The 15,831-nt window shown below is 38.1% G+C and overlaps 1 protein-coding gene across 2 annotated transcripts in view; it reads left to right on the forward strand.

Moving 5' to 3' along the window:
* Nucleotides 1-15,831, forward strand: part of sardh (sarcosine dehydrogenase) — a 45,644-nt gene that overhangs the window by 2,009 nt on the left and 27,804 nt on the right. For both annotated transcript variants that reach the window (XM_086300419.1, XM_086300418.1), the window contains exons 4-9: nt 149-327; nt 1,531-1,710; nt 2,079-2,202; nt 2,419-2,519; nt 7,866-7,970; nt 12,527-12,656. In XM_086300419.1, the coding sequence (XP_086156545.1) occupies nt 149-327; nt 1,531-1,710; nt 2,079-2,202; nt 2,419-2,519; nt 7,866-7,970; nt 12,527-12,656 (819 nt within the window). The remainder of the gene's footprint in view (nt 1-148; nt 328-1,530; nt 1,711-2,078; nt 2,203-2,418; nt 2,520-7,865; nt 7,971-12,526; nt 12,657-15,831) is intronic.

Consider the following 15,831-nt stretch of genomic DNA (forward strand, 5'->3'; position numbering starts at 1 on the left):
TAAGAAGTTTTAAGAGTAAATTAAGCACTCTTTGGTAATTTTGTGTAGTAATTATTATCAAGTGTGTTCACCTGCATGTGCGTGATGTGCGAGACGCTCACTAATGTCCACTAAGTTTTTTGCACTCATGTGTCCCTCTGTTTATTAGGCCTCCTGTGGCAGCTGCGACCCAGTGATGTTGAGGTAGAGCTCCTGGCCCACACCAGGAATGTGATTAGCAAAGACCTAGAGGAGGAGACGGGTCTCCATACAGGCTGGATCCAGAACGGAGGGCTCTTCATTGCTTCCAACAAGCAAAGACTTGACGAGTACAAGCGCCTCATGTCGGTAAAGACAGAGACATGTTGGTTGTGAACATTATTAGGAAAGCATAGATTCACTGTTCAGTAAACAGAGGCAAAACACATGAAAATGTGTTTGTATTCATTGATCAGTCTGTTGATCAGTTGTTGTTGATCAATGCTTATGACAATTTTCATATTAATGATGAGGAAACTGACCTCACAGCCCAATGTTCGTCAGTGGTGCTAGTTTCAGTCATTAGTTTCAATCATTATGCAAGTGAACTGTTTATAAGGTTGGGGAAATCTCCGCTCAGCTCAGACTTGAAGAAGCAACTTGGATGAGTGACGAAGCGTTTATTCTGCTAAAAACGCTGCATCCGAATGAACAGAATTAACTTTTTGGGATACAAAAGGAGTCACACAAACACACAAAGACTTCAGATGGAGCAAGTACTTCTGTGACAGCAATTAGACAAGATGAAAGTAAATATTATCCTTAGTCAAAATTGTTTGTTTTCTATTTAGTTCACAGTGCTTCAAGAAAAGGACGCTTCATTTCAAAGTATTTGAGTTTGTAAATCAGTTTGATTGATTTTATGTATATATTTATGCACATTTACCCATCTGCAACAGGGAAATCTTTTTTTATGCATGTAAATGTACTAAATATTTCCGAGACTGAGATAGTTGTTGGTGAGTAATGTCTCATAAATAATTCTATTCTTCAGGTAAAGGATCCTGAAGTCAAAAGCACCAAAGAACAAGACATATCGGCTTAATATGTGTGCACTACAGACATGGCCTCTACAGGATGTGTTTAGGGAACACTCTAGTTCATGAAACATTCGACTGCTGCTCCTCCTTGGGGCTTTTAAATGTAAAATTGATTGTGGGTTTTCTAAAAAAGTTTTTTTTACTGCTTAACATGAGGTACATGAGAGAGAAAAAAACTTAATTTACCTTAATTGTGTGTGTTAGATTTTCAAAGTTCACAAACAACACTACTGTTCCCTTTGCATATTATAAAACTAATACAGAACGCTATGCTGCCATAGCGGCAGACTCAACTTATAGTTACAGTATTGAAAAGAGTCTTTCTGTTTGCTTTATCATGAAGATAAAGACTTTGATATGATTTAAAATGATGGCAGATTTTTCTCTAACCACTTATTTGAAATTGGAACAAAGGTGCCTTTAAAGTAATATTTACATTGAACACGTCATCTCCCCATTTTCTTTTTTCTAGCTGGGCAAAGTTTATGGTATTGAGTCCCATGTCCTTTCACCGGCTGAGACGAAGGACCTGTATCCTCTGATGAATGTCGATGATCTTTATGGAACACTGTATGTTCCAAAAGACGGCACCATGGACCCTGCAGGTACCTGCACAACCTTGACCAGGGCAGCCACTGCCCGAGGAGCCACGGTAATGTCTACTGATCTGCTAAATGCCTCTTTAGTTGATGGCCAGCTTTATTCTGTTTCTACCAATAGATTTCAATCTGTGTGTGTGTGTGTGTGTGTGTGTGTGTGTGTGTGTGTACACACACACACATTAGTTTTGATTTTGCATGTCTTTATATTGTGAACAGCCCAACTACTACACTACATTCTTAAGCTTTGCACAAATGACTCACATGTTCCGTTACTTTTCCTCTGTAGTAATAAGTAAATACGAGGCTTCTCCAGTCGGACATTTATACGTCTGTAATATTACTCGACTGATTCCCTGTGCATTGTACTTGCATGGAAAAAAGTGCATACAGCATTTCAGTTTTCCATTCTTTAAATCAGGTGATCGAAAACTGTCCTGTAACTGGCATTCAAGTGCGAACTGATGATATTGGTGTGAAGAGGGTAAAGGCAGTGGAGACACAACACGGAACCATTGAGACACCTTGTGTGGTGAACTGTGCAGGTTTGCTGGCTTTCTTTTTCAAAGATGACAAATCCACAAATGTAACACAGTGTAAAGCAGTCTTTATGTAACCTGCAACTGCTCTCCTGATGTAAATGTATCCTGTAAAAGTGAAATCGCAATGAGCAAAGGAAAATCCATACACTTTTTAAGGATATTTGTTTGGTGTTAAAGGTAACACACTTATGACATTTTTGCCTTTCTGTGTTACCGCAGGTGTGTGGGCCACCAAGCTGGGAGAAATGGCCGGAGTCAAGGTTCCTCTCATTGCTATGCATCATGCCTATGTGGTAACAGAGAGAATCGAGGGCATACAGGTATGACCACCGTTCCTGGAGTCAGTGCTATCAGCTAATGTCAGAAATTGCCTCAAGAGGCTTTACGAGCCTGTAGATCCCTTCGTGCCTTTAGACCATTTGATTAAATGAGGAAGACTTTCCTAAAAAAAATCTTCAGCAGGAGGGCAAAAAAGGATTGAAGAAGTCCATAAAAGCAGTCGAGGATGGATACCTCTTAAAGTCGCAGCATTGCAGATTTACATCATAAATATTCAAAATGACAAACAAAAATTGTAAAGATGTATGAAAAATGACAACCCGTTCTACCTCCTAAAGCCACGTCCCGAATGATATTACAAAAATATAAAGTTAACGTTTTGTTTACATTTTTAACTTATTTGCAGTAAATGCTGCATTTGACAATGTTGTGTTACTAAGACATCATTGAATAAAAGAGGTGTTTCATTTTAATACTTTTTTTTTTAAAATTTGTTTGTGAGTTTCCTTTTTACAAAGCAAGTTACTGTGATTTTAATAGGTTTACCAAATCTTCTCCGGGGGAATCATGAAGAAAGTTCAACATGCTTTGTTTTATTTGGCTTTGCCAACATTATAGTGAAGCAATCAGGATAAGTGGGCACACAAAGCTGTTTATCAACTTGAAAAGTTAAACCAGGGTTTTGGAGTCTAGCTAGGATTGTGTTCATATGAAAGGGGCGTCTGACCAATCATAAACATGGACAGGTCTGCTGGCAGCAGAAAGAGAAAACTACGATTTTAGCAAAATGCTGTATGAAGAAGTAAAACGCATGGTACAGGCTGTAAGCAACAAAGCTGCTGCAGTGCAGAGAGGAAAGGCACTGTGTGTGTTTGTGTGTTTTAAGTGCCTTAATCTGTATTTCTGGAAATGATCTACTACACTGATAAAGTTTAATCTCTGTGAACCCAGAAAGGAAAGTGACCAAAAACACTGACTGTTACTTACAGTCAGTGTTTTTGGTCACAGGATATCAGTTCTCTGTCATTAAAACATGAGAAAATCTGATAGATTATAATTGTTACTCTGTTAAATTAATAGTTAATGTGTTTAGGATACTTTAATTTGTATTCTTTCAGCTACAGCCCTGGTGTTGTGTAACAGTGTGAGAGCAACTATAGAATAGAGTAGGTGCATAAGTTTAAATCTATTTAGCATTTTCTCTAATGCACACACAGTAAAGTATGGATATAGGCTCAAATATTTGCATCCACTCGCTTAAATCTTTTAAGAAGTGGTGCTGAGGGTTCTACAATGTCGTTTAACTTGAGGAGGCCAAGGTCTATTAACTTCTCATTAGTGATCATGATTGACTATAAAAGTTAGTTTCTCTTTACCAGCATAAAGTGGATTTGTTTGACAGCACTCACTTGTTTGACTAATACCCAAAATAATGGGAAAGTCCAAGGAACTCTGTGAAGATCTAAAGAGAATTGTAGAGTAACACAACTTGTACATAAGTAAAAGTTTTTCTCATGTGTCACTGAGGCCTAGAATAAGACCCAAGCTGTCACCCTCAGGTAAAAAAAAAAATTGGTAAGGGTGTTTAGGAACAACCCAGGAACCCTGTCGTGAACTGGAAACTGCTGGAACACCTGTCCACAGTGAAGCCAATCTGAGAACTTAGAGAATGCCGACCAAGAAAGAGCGGTGAGTGCTGGCCTTGTCAAGTTAAAAGATATTGTCAAACCTTCAGCGCCACTTATTAAAAGATTTAAGTAAATGTATGTGTATTTTTTACCGTGTGGATTATTGAATTGAATTGATATACCTTTTATTAGTCCCACAAGGGGAAATTTCATAAGGCTGCCGACCTATTGCACGCAATGGCGGCACCATCTTACCCTCCGACCATACATACATTACACAAAACATCACATGGGGAAGACAGGTCAGAGAGGTATAACAATGGGAAAATGCACCACACGAGGAAAGATAAGGAGAAAAAAAATAACTCCCCCCCAGACTGAGCTCCAACAGGGAGATCAGTTTGATTCCTTCCTTAATTCTTCGATAAGTCAGGGCCAAGCCAGCTCCGATTCGCCAGAACCCTGTTACCATGGTTCCGAATACTGTAGGTAGATATCTTCAGCACTCAGGCTCACCCAAGCCCAAACTTCTCGTTGAGAAAGGGGTGTCAATTGCATTTAGGGACCAGTTGATCCAATCCATAATTCCTCTTTTAGGTTTTAGAGAACAGACTGTGAGAGAGTGTTCCAGGGAAAAGTAATACAAAAAACACGAGACTAGACAAGGACATAAGAGGCTAAGCAGGGAAGCTAAGGAAGAGGAGGAGAGGAGAAAAGTGCGACCGCCTTCGTCAAGAGCAAGAGCAGAAGATTAGAGAACATCCAAACTAAATTCAAACGTGTGCACCAAGTTCTTTCCTTTTTTGAAGTCATTAAAGATGTATGCTGTACAGTGTTTCCCCCAGGGGTTAGTTACCACAGCGACGTACTCTCATGAGAGTTGACGTGAAAAACAACAGATTGTTTGCCAAAAGCGGGCGAATGTTTCAAATAACTCATTTCCTTTCATAAATACCAGACATATTATGGTATTGTTTCACTGCTACTTGGTGGCAACTGTTGCACGATGGTGTGTATTTAATGGCTAATTTATAAACAGTTTTTCAAGGTGGAGGAGGGTAATTCTGTCTGCATTAAGGTTATATAACCAGTAGGGGGCACTATGACCAAACAGATTTTCAGCCTGCGATGGCCCAGACTGTTGTTTTATTGTTTGCAATAATTTGTAATAGAAAAGTAAACAGAATAATTTGTGTGTATCTTTATATTAATGGGATGATATGTGAACCTGCATCTACTGGGGAAGCCCCTGTGTGTGTATACTTTATAACAGATGTTCACATGATTCACTGTATCTCTGTGATTGCGAGTCTTACGACTGTTAGATTAAATTAGTGTACACATGCATGACTGTGCTCATCTTCTCGAGGCTGGTGGTTGTAGGCGGTCTGTCAGCTCCCCTGTATTATGTAGTTTAAGAGGAGCTTAACCAGCATTACTGCTACATCACGTTCACAGACGTCAGCCCACACACAAAATGACACACTCGCACACTTGGATGTCAGGAAATCTGTTCCCACCAGAGTGTGCAACTTGTCAGGTCAAACATTTCATGTCATCTGTGTGCCTTTGTGTGACATGTAACCTCCTGGGAGGCTGTGGTGGCTTTAAAGTAAGGGGAAAAGAAACCATACCAGATTGTGTGAATACATGAAGGACAGAAGGTAGTGCAATGTTTAGTATTGATCACATGAAGGAAGCTGGCAGCTGCACCCAGTGCACAAGAGAGGGGAAATGAGCAGTTTGGCTTTTGTTATTTGGAGTGAGCGGTTTTTAAAATGTCAGCTTGTTCGCTGGTATTTTGGTTTTACCCGGAAAACCAGTTGGTGGGTAGAAAAGACCTCCATAGTGACGTGAATACAGATGAGACAACATACCTAAAATGTAACTATTTATTGAACATTTTTGCATAAATATTTATTAGAACACAATGAAATGATTACATGGTATGTTAGACACGATGCTGTGATGCATAAAGAAATGCTTTGGTTTATTAAGATAAGTCATTGTATGGACGACTGCTGCTGTAAACATTTTTAAGGCTGTTTTTTAGTCCCATGTTGTGATGCCCCTTTTGTACAGCTCTTAACATCTTATAAAAATGTAGCACTAAACAAAAGTGCACTTGTCTTTATATTCAGCTTCCAAGGAACCAGACTTTATTATAATTATTTAAGGTAGGATTTTTAGACATTTAAAAAAAAATCTTGACTGGTTTTTCATTCTTTTTTTAATCCAGTCCTTTTATCTGACTATTTCCAGATTTTTTCTTCTTCTTTTTTAATCCACTTAACCAACTGAACCCACTTAATCACTCAAGCATTAAAAAGGTATCAAACTCTAGGGATTAACCAGTATTGTGTCCACATATATTAGACAACTTAGCAAAGACACATTTTAAATTGTATCTTTAGGTGCTTTGTTTCTAGCAGCCTGTTGCAAGAACACATGAGGTCATAAAATCAATAAAAATGCCAAAGATAACATTTTGATAGGAATTAAACTGTATTTTTGGCACCAACAAGGTGATTCCCAAAAAGCTATTAGCTGAAAACCTGGCAAATGCTGACATAATGTGCAGTGTATTCTTAAAAATTGGTGAAGAAGAGGCCAATACTATCTACAGGAGATGAGCAGTATCTGAAAGTCATGCACTTAAGAAGTAGGAAATATCCAGCAAAGACTTGACACAGGACCTGAGAGATGCATCTAACCCTTTAGTTCGCCGAAGCCTCATCAGTAATGGTCTCAGTGAAAGTTTGGCTGTCAAGAAGCCATTGTTAAAGAAGGGAAATATAGGAGAAAAGGTTGAGGTATGCCAAATTAAACAGGAGCATGACCAAAAATCAGAGGCAACAGAGCTTATGGAGCGATGACAAATTGCTGTCAGCAGGTACAGAAGAAGTCAGGAAAGAGAGACAAAAGTAAGTGTCTACATCCATCTCTAAAACAAATTGGAGGCTCGCATTTCAGCGAATGGTATTGGGGATGTTGTCAAAACGTATGGAATTATAATTGCACTTGAATCCACCATGCAGTATCAACTGGAAAGATTGTGGCAGCAGCTTCGTGTTTTTTAGAATGACAAGGAAACTCACTCTTGTCCATGTTTCAATAAGTCACTGCACCCGTTTTCCATTTTCCTTTAGAACATAAAGAAATTATTAGCAATTTAAAATTTTTATGAATAGCTTTAGACCAGCGGTCCCCAACCCCCGGGCCTTGGACCGGTACTGGTCCGTGAGTTGTTTGGTACCGGGCCATGAGAGTTGAGGCTCAGGTGTGAAATGTATGGTTTTCAGGGTTTTCAGCGTTATTTTGTTATTGTTTTTATCGTTTACTCGGTCTTCCTGGGTCTTTTCACGTGTGTTATGAATAAATCTTCTTTTTTTCGGTACCGGTACTAGTTTTATTTTGTTGTATTTATCCGCGACACCTTAAAGTCCAGTCCGTGGAAATATTGTCGGGCATAAACCGGTCTGTGGCGCAAAAAAGGTTGGAGACCTCTGCTTTAGACAGCCTTTGGGATTTCAGTCTCTGGAGCCTATCCCATCCATCCCTGAGCTCTTGTGACCCTGAATTGGATGTGCGATGAAGAAATTCACTCAATGGAGTGAATGTAGATTTTTATGAACTTGGAGAATTTAAACAACTATTTGGTAATAAAATTACTTTTTGTTTTTTTTTCATAAAAACCGTCCTTAACTGATTGTGTTCTCATTCCTTCGTGTTTTGATCCGTTCACTTTCATCTTCCCAGAACATGCCAAATGTCAGGGACCATGATGCGTCAGTGTACCTGCGCCTTCAAGGTGACGCTCTGTCTGTGGGCGGTTATGAAAGAAACCCCATCTTCTGGGATGAGGTAAGCTTGAATGTCATCCTGAGGTTAATTGTCAGATTCTCTTTCTATTCGTTTCAGTGAGTGCTGTGATTAAAAAATTTAGCTTTGCTCGACAAAAAAAATCAAATACTTTAATTAGGAAGCTGAATAAACTCATCCAGTTTATATACTTCTCATGTGTCATTTTGACCTCCTCTCTTATTTACCTTGTCTATTACTTTCTGCTGTATTAGTTTGGAGGTCAAACTGTATTCATAACAGCAGTCAAAACTCTGTGTGTGTGTGTGTGTGTGTGTGTGTGTGTGTGTGTTAATTTTAAAGGAAAACTGTAAAAAATATTTAACATTCAGGGGAAATTGTTATTTGTTTTATTCCAAAAAACTGATATAAAGACTGATAGTTTGTGACCATCCTGCATAGCTTAGCATTAAGACGGAGGTACTATAAGAACAGTTAGCAGTTTTCTTCCATTCTTTATGATCACATCTTTTTACACTCCAATTTTGCTATTTCTCCCATAGTTTGCAGGATGCTCAGACTTGGTTTTAATATATGTATCCTATTTATTTTATTTTTTTTATGTTTTAGTTGTTTGTCTAGGAAGCTGAATTCAGGATGTTTATGTGTGCTTAGCCTGAATACAGAACAACAGTAAGCCACTAATCTGGTTCTGTTTAAATTAGAGATGGACCGATCCGATATTACGTATCGGTATCGGTCCGATACTGACCTAAATTACTGGATCGGATATCGGAGAAAAATAAAAAATGTAATCCGATCCATTAAATATCACGAAAGCACCTCACAAAACTTGCAACGCGCCGTAACTCGCCTCAGAACGTTAGCAGTATGCATCACGTGATAGAGCAGCTGCCGCATGCGGGACCTGTCGTGGTCTGGATAGCATTTGGAGCTTCGCTAGCAACCCAGCATTTCATCTCCGACAAAGTTATCCCCGAGAGAAGTAAAGCAAGTGTGTAAGTCCATCTCTGAATGTTTGTAAAGCATTCCTGCGTTAAGCTTAACAAATGATATATGGAGCGACTGCCTCTCCGGCTGCTACTTCAATCATGAAACTGCTTAATGATCAGCTGATCGGCTTTTCTGTCGGGAGTCCGTGTCTCTGGTTTGTTTTTGGCCCACTTTGCACCAGAAAGAGGAAACCAGCGGCTAAACAACAGCAGCACGTTTAAGCTTGATCAGCTGTTGTTAGAATGTATTTAATATTACTTTCTACTCCAGGATCTTTTTCTACGTAGCTGACGGCTGGTAACTGTGCAGGGGCGGATCTAGCAAAGTTTAGCCAGGGGGGCCGATAGGGCATTAACAGGGAAAAGGGGGCACAAAGACATACTTTTCTTTCTTATTCTCATTTAAAATGTCTAGCTTTTAATAAATAATTATCTGACACCCAAAGTTTTAATTTGATGCAAAATGAATAGAAGTCCATTACTGTATATAGTGACTATTAAGTCTAATATATATACCCTAGTAAGCTATAGTACTTTTTCCTTTGGGAAGGTACCATCTGTGCAGTCTGCAATTTTGTTGAAGAAAGATGTTGAATCTATTTAATATTTTAATATATTGAAAAATAATTGATTTCTGTGCATTTTTTTTCACACTGCATCAAATTAAGGTTGATTACGTCGATTAAGCATCATGAGGTGGAGCGTGAGGGGTGGTTCCCTATTTTTTATTTATTTATTTTTGTTGTTGCTGGGAGTTGGAACCCTATTAGTTAGGTTGCTTAATATTTACGCTAAGTACTCTTTAAAATACCAGAATAGGGAGGATGGTGTAGGTTTAAGTTTATTAGATTGATCAGTGTTGCTGAACTATGAAATATTTTTTTTGCATACAGGTATAACAGAATAGCTTTAGTGTAGTTGTTGTTTTAAACTTGAGTATGAACTTATACAAAATGCAGCAAGATATTTAAAAAAAACCTGTTTTGTTGAAACACACTATATCGGATTCATATCGGTATCGGCAGATATCCAAATTTATGATATCGGTATCGGTATCGGACATAAAAAAGTGGTATCGTGCCATCTCTAGTTTAAATATTCCTACAGCCTACTGGGTCGACTTTATAGGTTTTTAATATGACAGACAAATATCAATTCTCTTATCATCTTTCTGTAAAGACACAAAGCTACAAATGTTGGACTTTAAGTATAAAAACTTGAGTAGCCATTATAAAGGAAAGCGCAACAAACTGTGTTTATGATGCTTCTGAAGGCACAGGAGTAGGTATAGTATACCTAGTAGGGAAAGAACAGGATTCCCTTTCCCCCCCCCAAGTTCTGTTGGAATCTTTGGCTTTTGTTGGATGATTTCATCAAATCCAGTGCCTTCAGGTCACTTACGCGAAGGCGAAGTTTATTAACCTTGATGCAAATAATGAAACAAAAAAGGGATCAAACGCTGACACTTTTGGAAAGTTTATTTTTCTCTAGAAAGTTTATACAGAAAACTATACTTAGAAAGGAAAAAACTAGTCCTATATTTGTATCCATTAATAAAACTGTTGCAAGTCTTATTGCCCACACTCCACATATATTTTATTTCTAATGTGCACAGTGATGAGCACAGTGCTCAAGAGGGGATAAGTCTATTGGATTTTAATTACCTCATACTCATTCTTTTAGCACAACCCCTGACAAACATTGTATTTTTAGCTCCGCTTGGGGTGAAATTTGTTTTATTGGAACATTAAAACCAAAGTACATCTGTAAAAGGAACTGAAGGCTCTGAAGACTAATTATTCGAACAACACTTTGGCAACTAGAAAAAGTCATTGTGCAAGCAGTTGCATGTTCCATGCAAAGACCGACTTTAGAGAGAGTTTGACTTTGGAGATTGATCTTTTTAAGAGCCTTTGAACTGACAGGTGGTCTTGGTCTTAATGGATTTGTACTTTCTCTCAAGGACAGGTTTTTAGAGCAGTTTGTTAAGTGGGCTGGCAGGAGGTTTGGTGGCATGCATTTATGCATTAGATACTTAAAACTTTTCACTCGTCATGCATTCCTTCTTGATTTATGCCTGTTTTTTTTTCTTTAAGACTTTGGTCTTTTATACTATTCAGAAGTAATGAAAGCCATTAGACGTTTTCTGCAGGTCACCGATAATATCTTTTTGCCTGTCAACCTAACTTCCTGGCTTTCTGTCCTTCTGGCTGGATGGCTGCCTGTCTGCAGATTCCTCAGTGGTTTTTACATATTAGAGGATTTCTTTGAGCGGAAGCAGCTTCTTTGTTCTCGTTCTGCAGCAGCTTTGATGTCTTAAAGCAAGTGGAAGAAGAAAGAATAGATACCAAAAGGAGAATTAGCAAGGAGACGTGGAGAATAGAAGAAGCGGAGTGATTGAAGATGAGCTAGATTGATGGCTTGGGAAGGATTGGGAGAAGTGTGGTGCCTAGGACAAAGGTATCTGCTTCTCAGATACCCCAGTTGAGTGTCAATGCCCGGTAATAGTGCAGAACTCTTTGTTCACATGAAAGCAGCTACTGTCAGCTTAGGCATCCATATGACATTAAAGTCTTAATCGAAGCTGAGAGTGTCACAGCAGATGGTAATTGTGAAGCCAAAGGAATTTCCTTCAGTACGTCCTCTGTACTTGACTGTAGACCATAACCATCTATCTAACTTAATCACTTATGTTCAACATTTATAAAAACGGGTTGATATTGTTATCCAGTGTTCTTGTTTTGTTTTTGTTTAGGCATGTCTGTTACATAATTAAAAAAATTGAGGAAAGTAAAGTAAAAGTAGATGAAAGAGTGAATCAGGGCAGGAATTGAGAGAGAAATACGTGACTGATAAAATTGCTGGACAGCTCTGGTGTGCTGGACTTTCCACTTTGAGTGCCCTGAGTCAGCCAGATTAGTGTTTGATGGGAAGGTGGAGGGTGGGGGGTCGTCTGTGCTGCTGGCCATTAGTTGTAGGAGTTAAAGGCTGGATTTTGGTGTGGCTGAAAAGGAGGGAGTTACAGAACTCCAGATTGGAGCAAATTAAAGCTTGGACAAGATACTGAGATGAGAGGAAGGGCTGATTTGACAGATGTTTCTGTGGTGAGGAAGAGTTGATTTAACAGATGCTACAGGATGTGTTGTGGCTGCAGCCTTGCTTCCTCCAGTCACATATGAAGAGGATAAAAGAGCACAGCAGTATTTTTGACACTGGCACTGCGGTGGTACATCAGCATTGAACATCACAGTAGTAGTGCTGACTGTAGCCTACAAAGACACACAAAGAAAAGGAAAAATATTAAAATGCACCATTATTCAGTGCTCGTTTTACTGCTCATTTGCATTTTCTCAAAAATCTTCAATTCAATTTTTCTAATTAGATGTGGTCCCTATTTATGTGATTTGGTGTCTTCCTCAAACAGAACTCATTTTCAGTGTGAAAATTTGTTTCAAAATTGGTGTGTTTTAGGGGTAAAAGAGAGAAAGTAAATGTGTGCTGCTATTTTAAGGTTACTCAAGGTTTCAAGGTTATTGGAAGTAAGCCAGTCATTTATTATCAGTGTGCCTTTATTTATTTATTTATTTATTTTTCAATATTTCCCAGGTGTCTGATAAGTTCGCCTTCAGCCTGTTCGATCTGGACTGGGATGTCTTTATGCAACATATTGAGGGTGCAGTCAACAGAGTTCCTGCTCTGGAACAGACTGGCATTAAGTCCACTGTCTGTGGACCAGGTACGCGCGCACACACACACACACACACACACACACACACACACACACACACACACATGCTCAGTTGTGTTCCCATCACCTCATGGGGAATTACATTTACTGAGGTCGTTTCCTGGAGACTTACTCTATCTGCAACCTCCTAACATTAACCCTTCCACTAATCTTAAGCTTAAAGTCTACATGCTAAGATGTAGATATGTGTTTAACATTACAGGGATTCTAAAAACAAAGCAGGGCATCTATTTGTGACTATGTGTAAGCGGACATATATATCCCCACAGGAAAAATGCAATCATGCACACATACAAGCACTAGTTCAAAAGAAGCATTAATCTTTGAGCAATTCCTCCATGCCTTTCCCTACAAATCCTTATGCATTACAGCAGCAAACAAGCAACTTTCACAACACTTTGGATGCATACTGTGGTTGCCCATGAATATGTAAACTAGCGAGCTGTATGCCATGTTTGCAGAGGAGATAGTTTGATTAGCTCGAGCCTGACTTCCTGTGCAGGTAATATCACATTGCCCAGCTGGTTATGTGAGCTGGTCTGTAGCCATGCTTTGTGGTTTCTGATTTGAGTTTTTCATTATTTTAGCCTGGAGCAGCAGTTTGGAATAATGATCAGAATGATTTTGTGAGGATAGAAAAGTAAAACAGAGTGATAAAATGAAAGTACAAAAGACATTTAGAAGGAACTTTGACAAAAAGCAAACATACAAAAAAGAAAATGTTAAAGGGAAATAATAATTGATAACATAAATTTTACAGAGATGAAATAAAGACGAAATGATGGAAGAAAAAATAAAGATAGAAGTCTGAAAAGCTGTCTGTTCTTCTTATCTGTGCCCTTGGCTTTAAGTCCTGCAGGTTTTCATTTTATGTTTACTGGATAAGCTTGCTGCGTTAAACAAAACATTTTCAGAGTGAGAAAATGTTACTAACGAGAAATGAGAAGTTACTAAGGCACCTTTGGCATTTCCATGAGGATACAGCAGGCTAAATGAAGGAGAAATTTCAAATATAAATCGAATATTATGAGTTCCATCAGTATGTGCAATTCACCACTCAGAGAGACTTATTTATATAGACAGAAGTATGGAAAATTGAGTTAAAGGTTTACGGTGTTTTCTTTTGGAATATTTAGCAGTTAGTCTAATGTTGCTAAAAGACGTATTCACACGCATGTGTTTGTAGGTATGTAAGAGAAAATGTCTTTCTTTCGGCTTAGTTCAGTTGAGTAATAAAAGTACTGATATCTTAATGTATCTGCTGCAATTTCTCTGTTACATAAGACATTGTTAGTTTTAAAGTTTGCGTGTATTGGATTTTTGAAAAAGTTATTATTGCATTGCAGAACTTGGCTAAAGTTGCCTTTAAACAACTTCCAGCTCTCCAAAACCACCCATCCAATCTGTGGTTTTTAACGCAAGTGGAAATAGAAAAGGAGACATTACGGTTTAATGAACAGCCAGCCTGCCGTTATGGTTAGGAGGCATTTACTGACCACAAACGGCTCGCTAAGTTTCAGTGTTGCACACAGCTGTTCTAAAAGTCTCAGAGGACCAAGCCTGACCAAACCTAAATGATAAATGGTGGCTTGCCAACTAAAATGAAAAGTTCTGAGCCTTAGCCTTGTCACAATTCCTCCCCACACTTTTATATCTTGTGCAAAACTAACACATCCTGTACTGTCAGATTGTCCACCGAATATAGAGACGCATTTCTTATTATATCCGCTAACATGTCAGATGATTCGGCGCTCAGACTGCTGATATCATGTTAAGACTGAAGACATCACATCTTTAAATCATCTAATTTGTGGAAGATCTGCTGCCATGTTTGATCATGAATATTTTAAAAACTACTAAAGACAAAAGCCTGAATTTTTCACTGGCCTTTCGTTTTGTAAAAATGAATCAGGATCTGAGATTTTGGATAGATATATCAAACATGACTATTTAAAATATGAAACACAAAATCAAGCTGCCCTGCAAAATACCATATTTGCGCAAACACTAATAAAACATTGCAAAAGGAAACTAGAATTCTGAATGGTTTATAGTCGAGTTTCAGAATAATGCAAAATGAAACTTTTTGAATAGATTAACACGAATTCATGGTCATAAAGTGCTATTTTCAATTAACTTTCACAATGGATTGAGAAAATATGACAAGTTGTATCACAAAGACAAAAATATCAGTAGTTAGTCTCGTCCGATTCTTGCAGGATTCAGTCTGGAAGTCAACTGCCTGATTCCTGCTTGCCTGTAGCAACTGTGGCATTAGGATTTGGGTTGGGTTAGGGGGTTAGGGTCTTGCATTGGAATACAGATCACAAGTGGACACAGCAACTTTACATTGCTACTTACGTGAAAGAGGCTACTAATCCCGTTTTAACTACTTTGAATTGTTGTGCTATATTTATTTTCATATGTGAAAAGTCTTACATCAGTACTTGTTGGGTTCTTTGCATTGTTATCGCCTCTTAGTATTTTAAGCTTACCCTGAATTATAAGATCTCTGATGGGCGTCAGATCTGGAAACGGTAGGTAGAGTATGTATCAAAATGAAAAATATGCAGATATTTATTGTTACTGAGCACATTATTTTACTGATATTTTTGTTTTACACTTTGTCATGTTTACTCAATGCAGCATGAAATTTGGATTCCTTCTTCATATTTGTGACAAGGAATTTCATATTAAAAAGTATTCTACCTGCTTTATTCTGCATTATTGTGAAATTGGGTTATATACACTTCAGAAAATGTTAGTATTTGTATGTATGCAACGTGATGTTTGTTATTAGTGTGTGCTCGCATAAGTGACTTTTTTTGGGGGGGGGTTTCTTCATATCTTGAGTAGATAATACTGTGACTTTTTTTTAAATCTCTCTGTTCAAAATTACAGACCCTGATTCATAAGAAAGGTCCGGGAAAATTTCAGGCTTTCATCTTTTGTACTTTTTGAGATATTCATGCTCAGACATACCAAAAAAAATATCCATCTCTAATTTTTAGGCAAACTGGAGATGGATGAGCATAAAATCTTCTCAACATTTGATGATTTGGCATGGAATGACCCAAAGCCAGAGATGACACTGATAAAATAGCCAAAGTAGTCAAATGTCCATCTGTCAGTCCTTTTTTTTTTTTTTTTTTTTTTTTTTTTT

The sequence above is a fragment of the Aulonocara sp. 'chitande type north' Nkhata Bay genome, linkage group LG7 (genome assembly GCF_057382095.1).
Source record: "Aulonocara sp. 'chitande type north' Nkhata Bay isolate Kocher_YH1m ecotype deep benthic linkage group LG7, A_spYH_male_GT1.1, whole genome shotgun sequence".
NCBI lineage: Eukaryota > Metazoa > Chordata > Actinopteri > Cichliformes > Cichlidae > Aulonocara > Aulonocara sp. 'chitande type north' Nkhata Bay.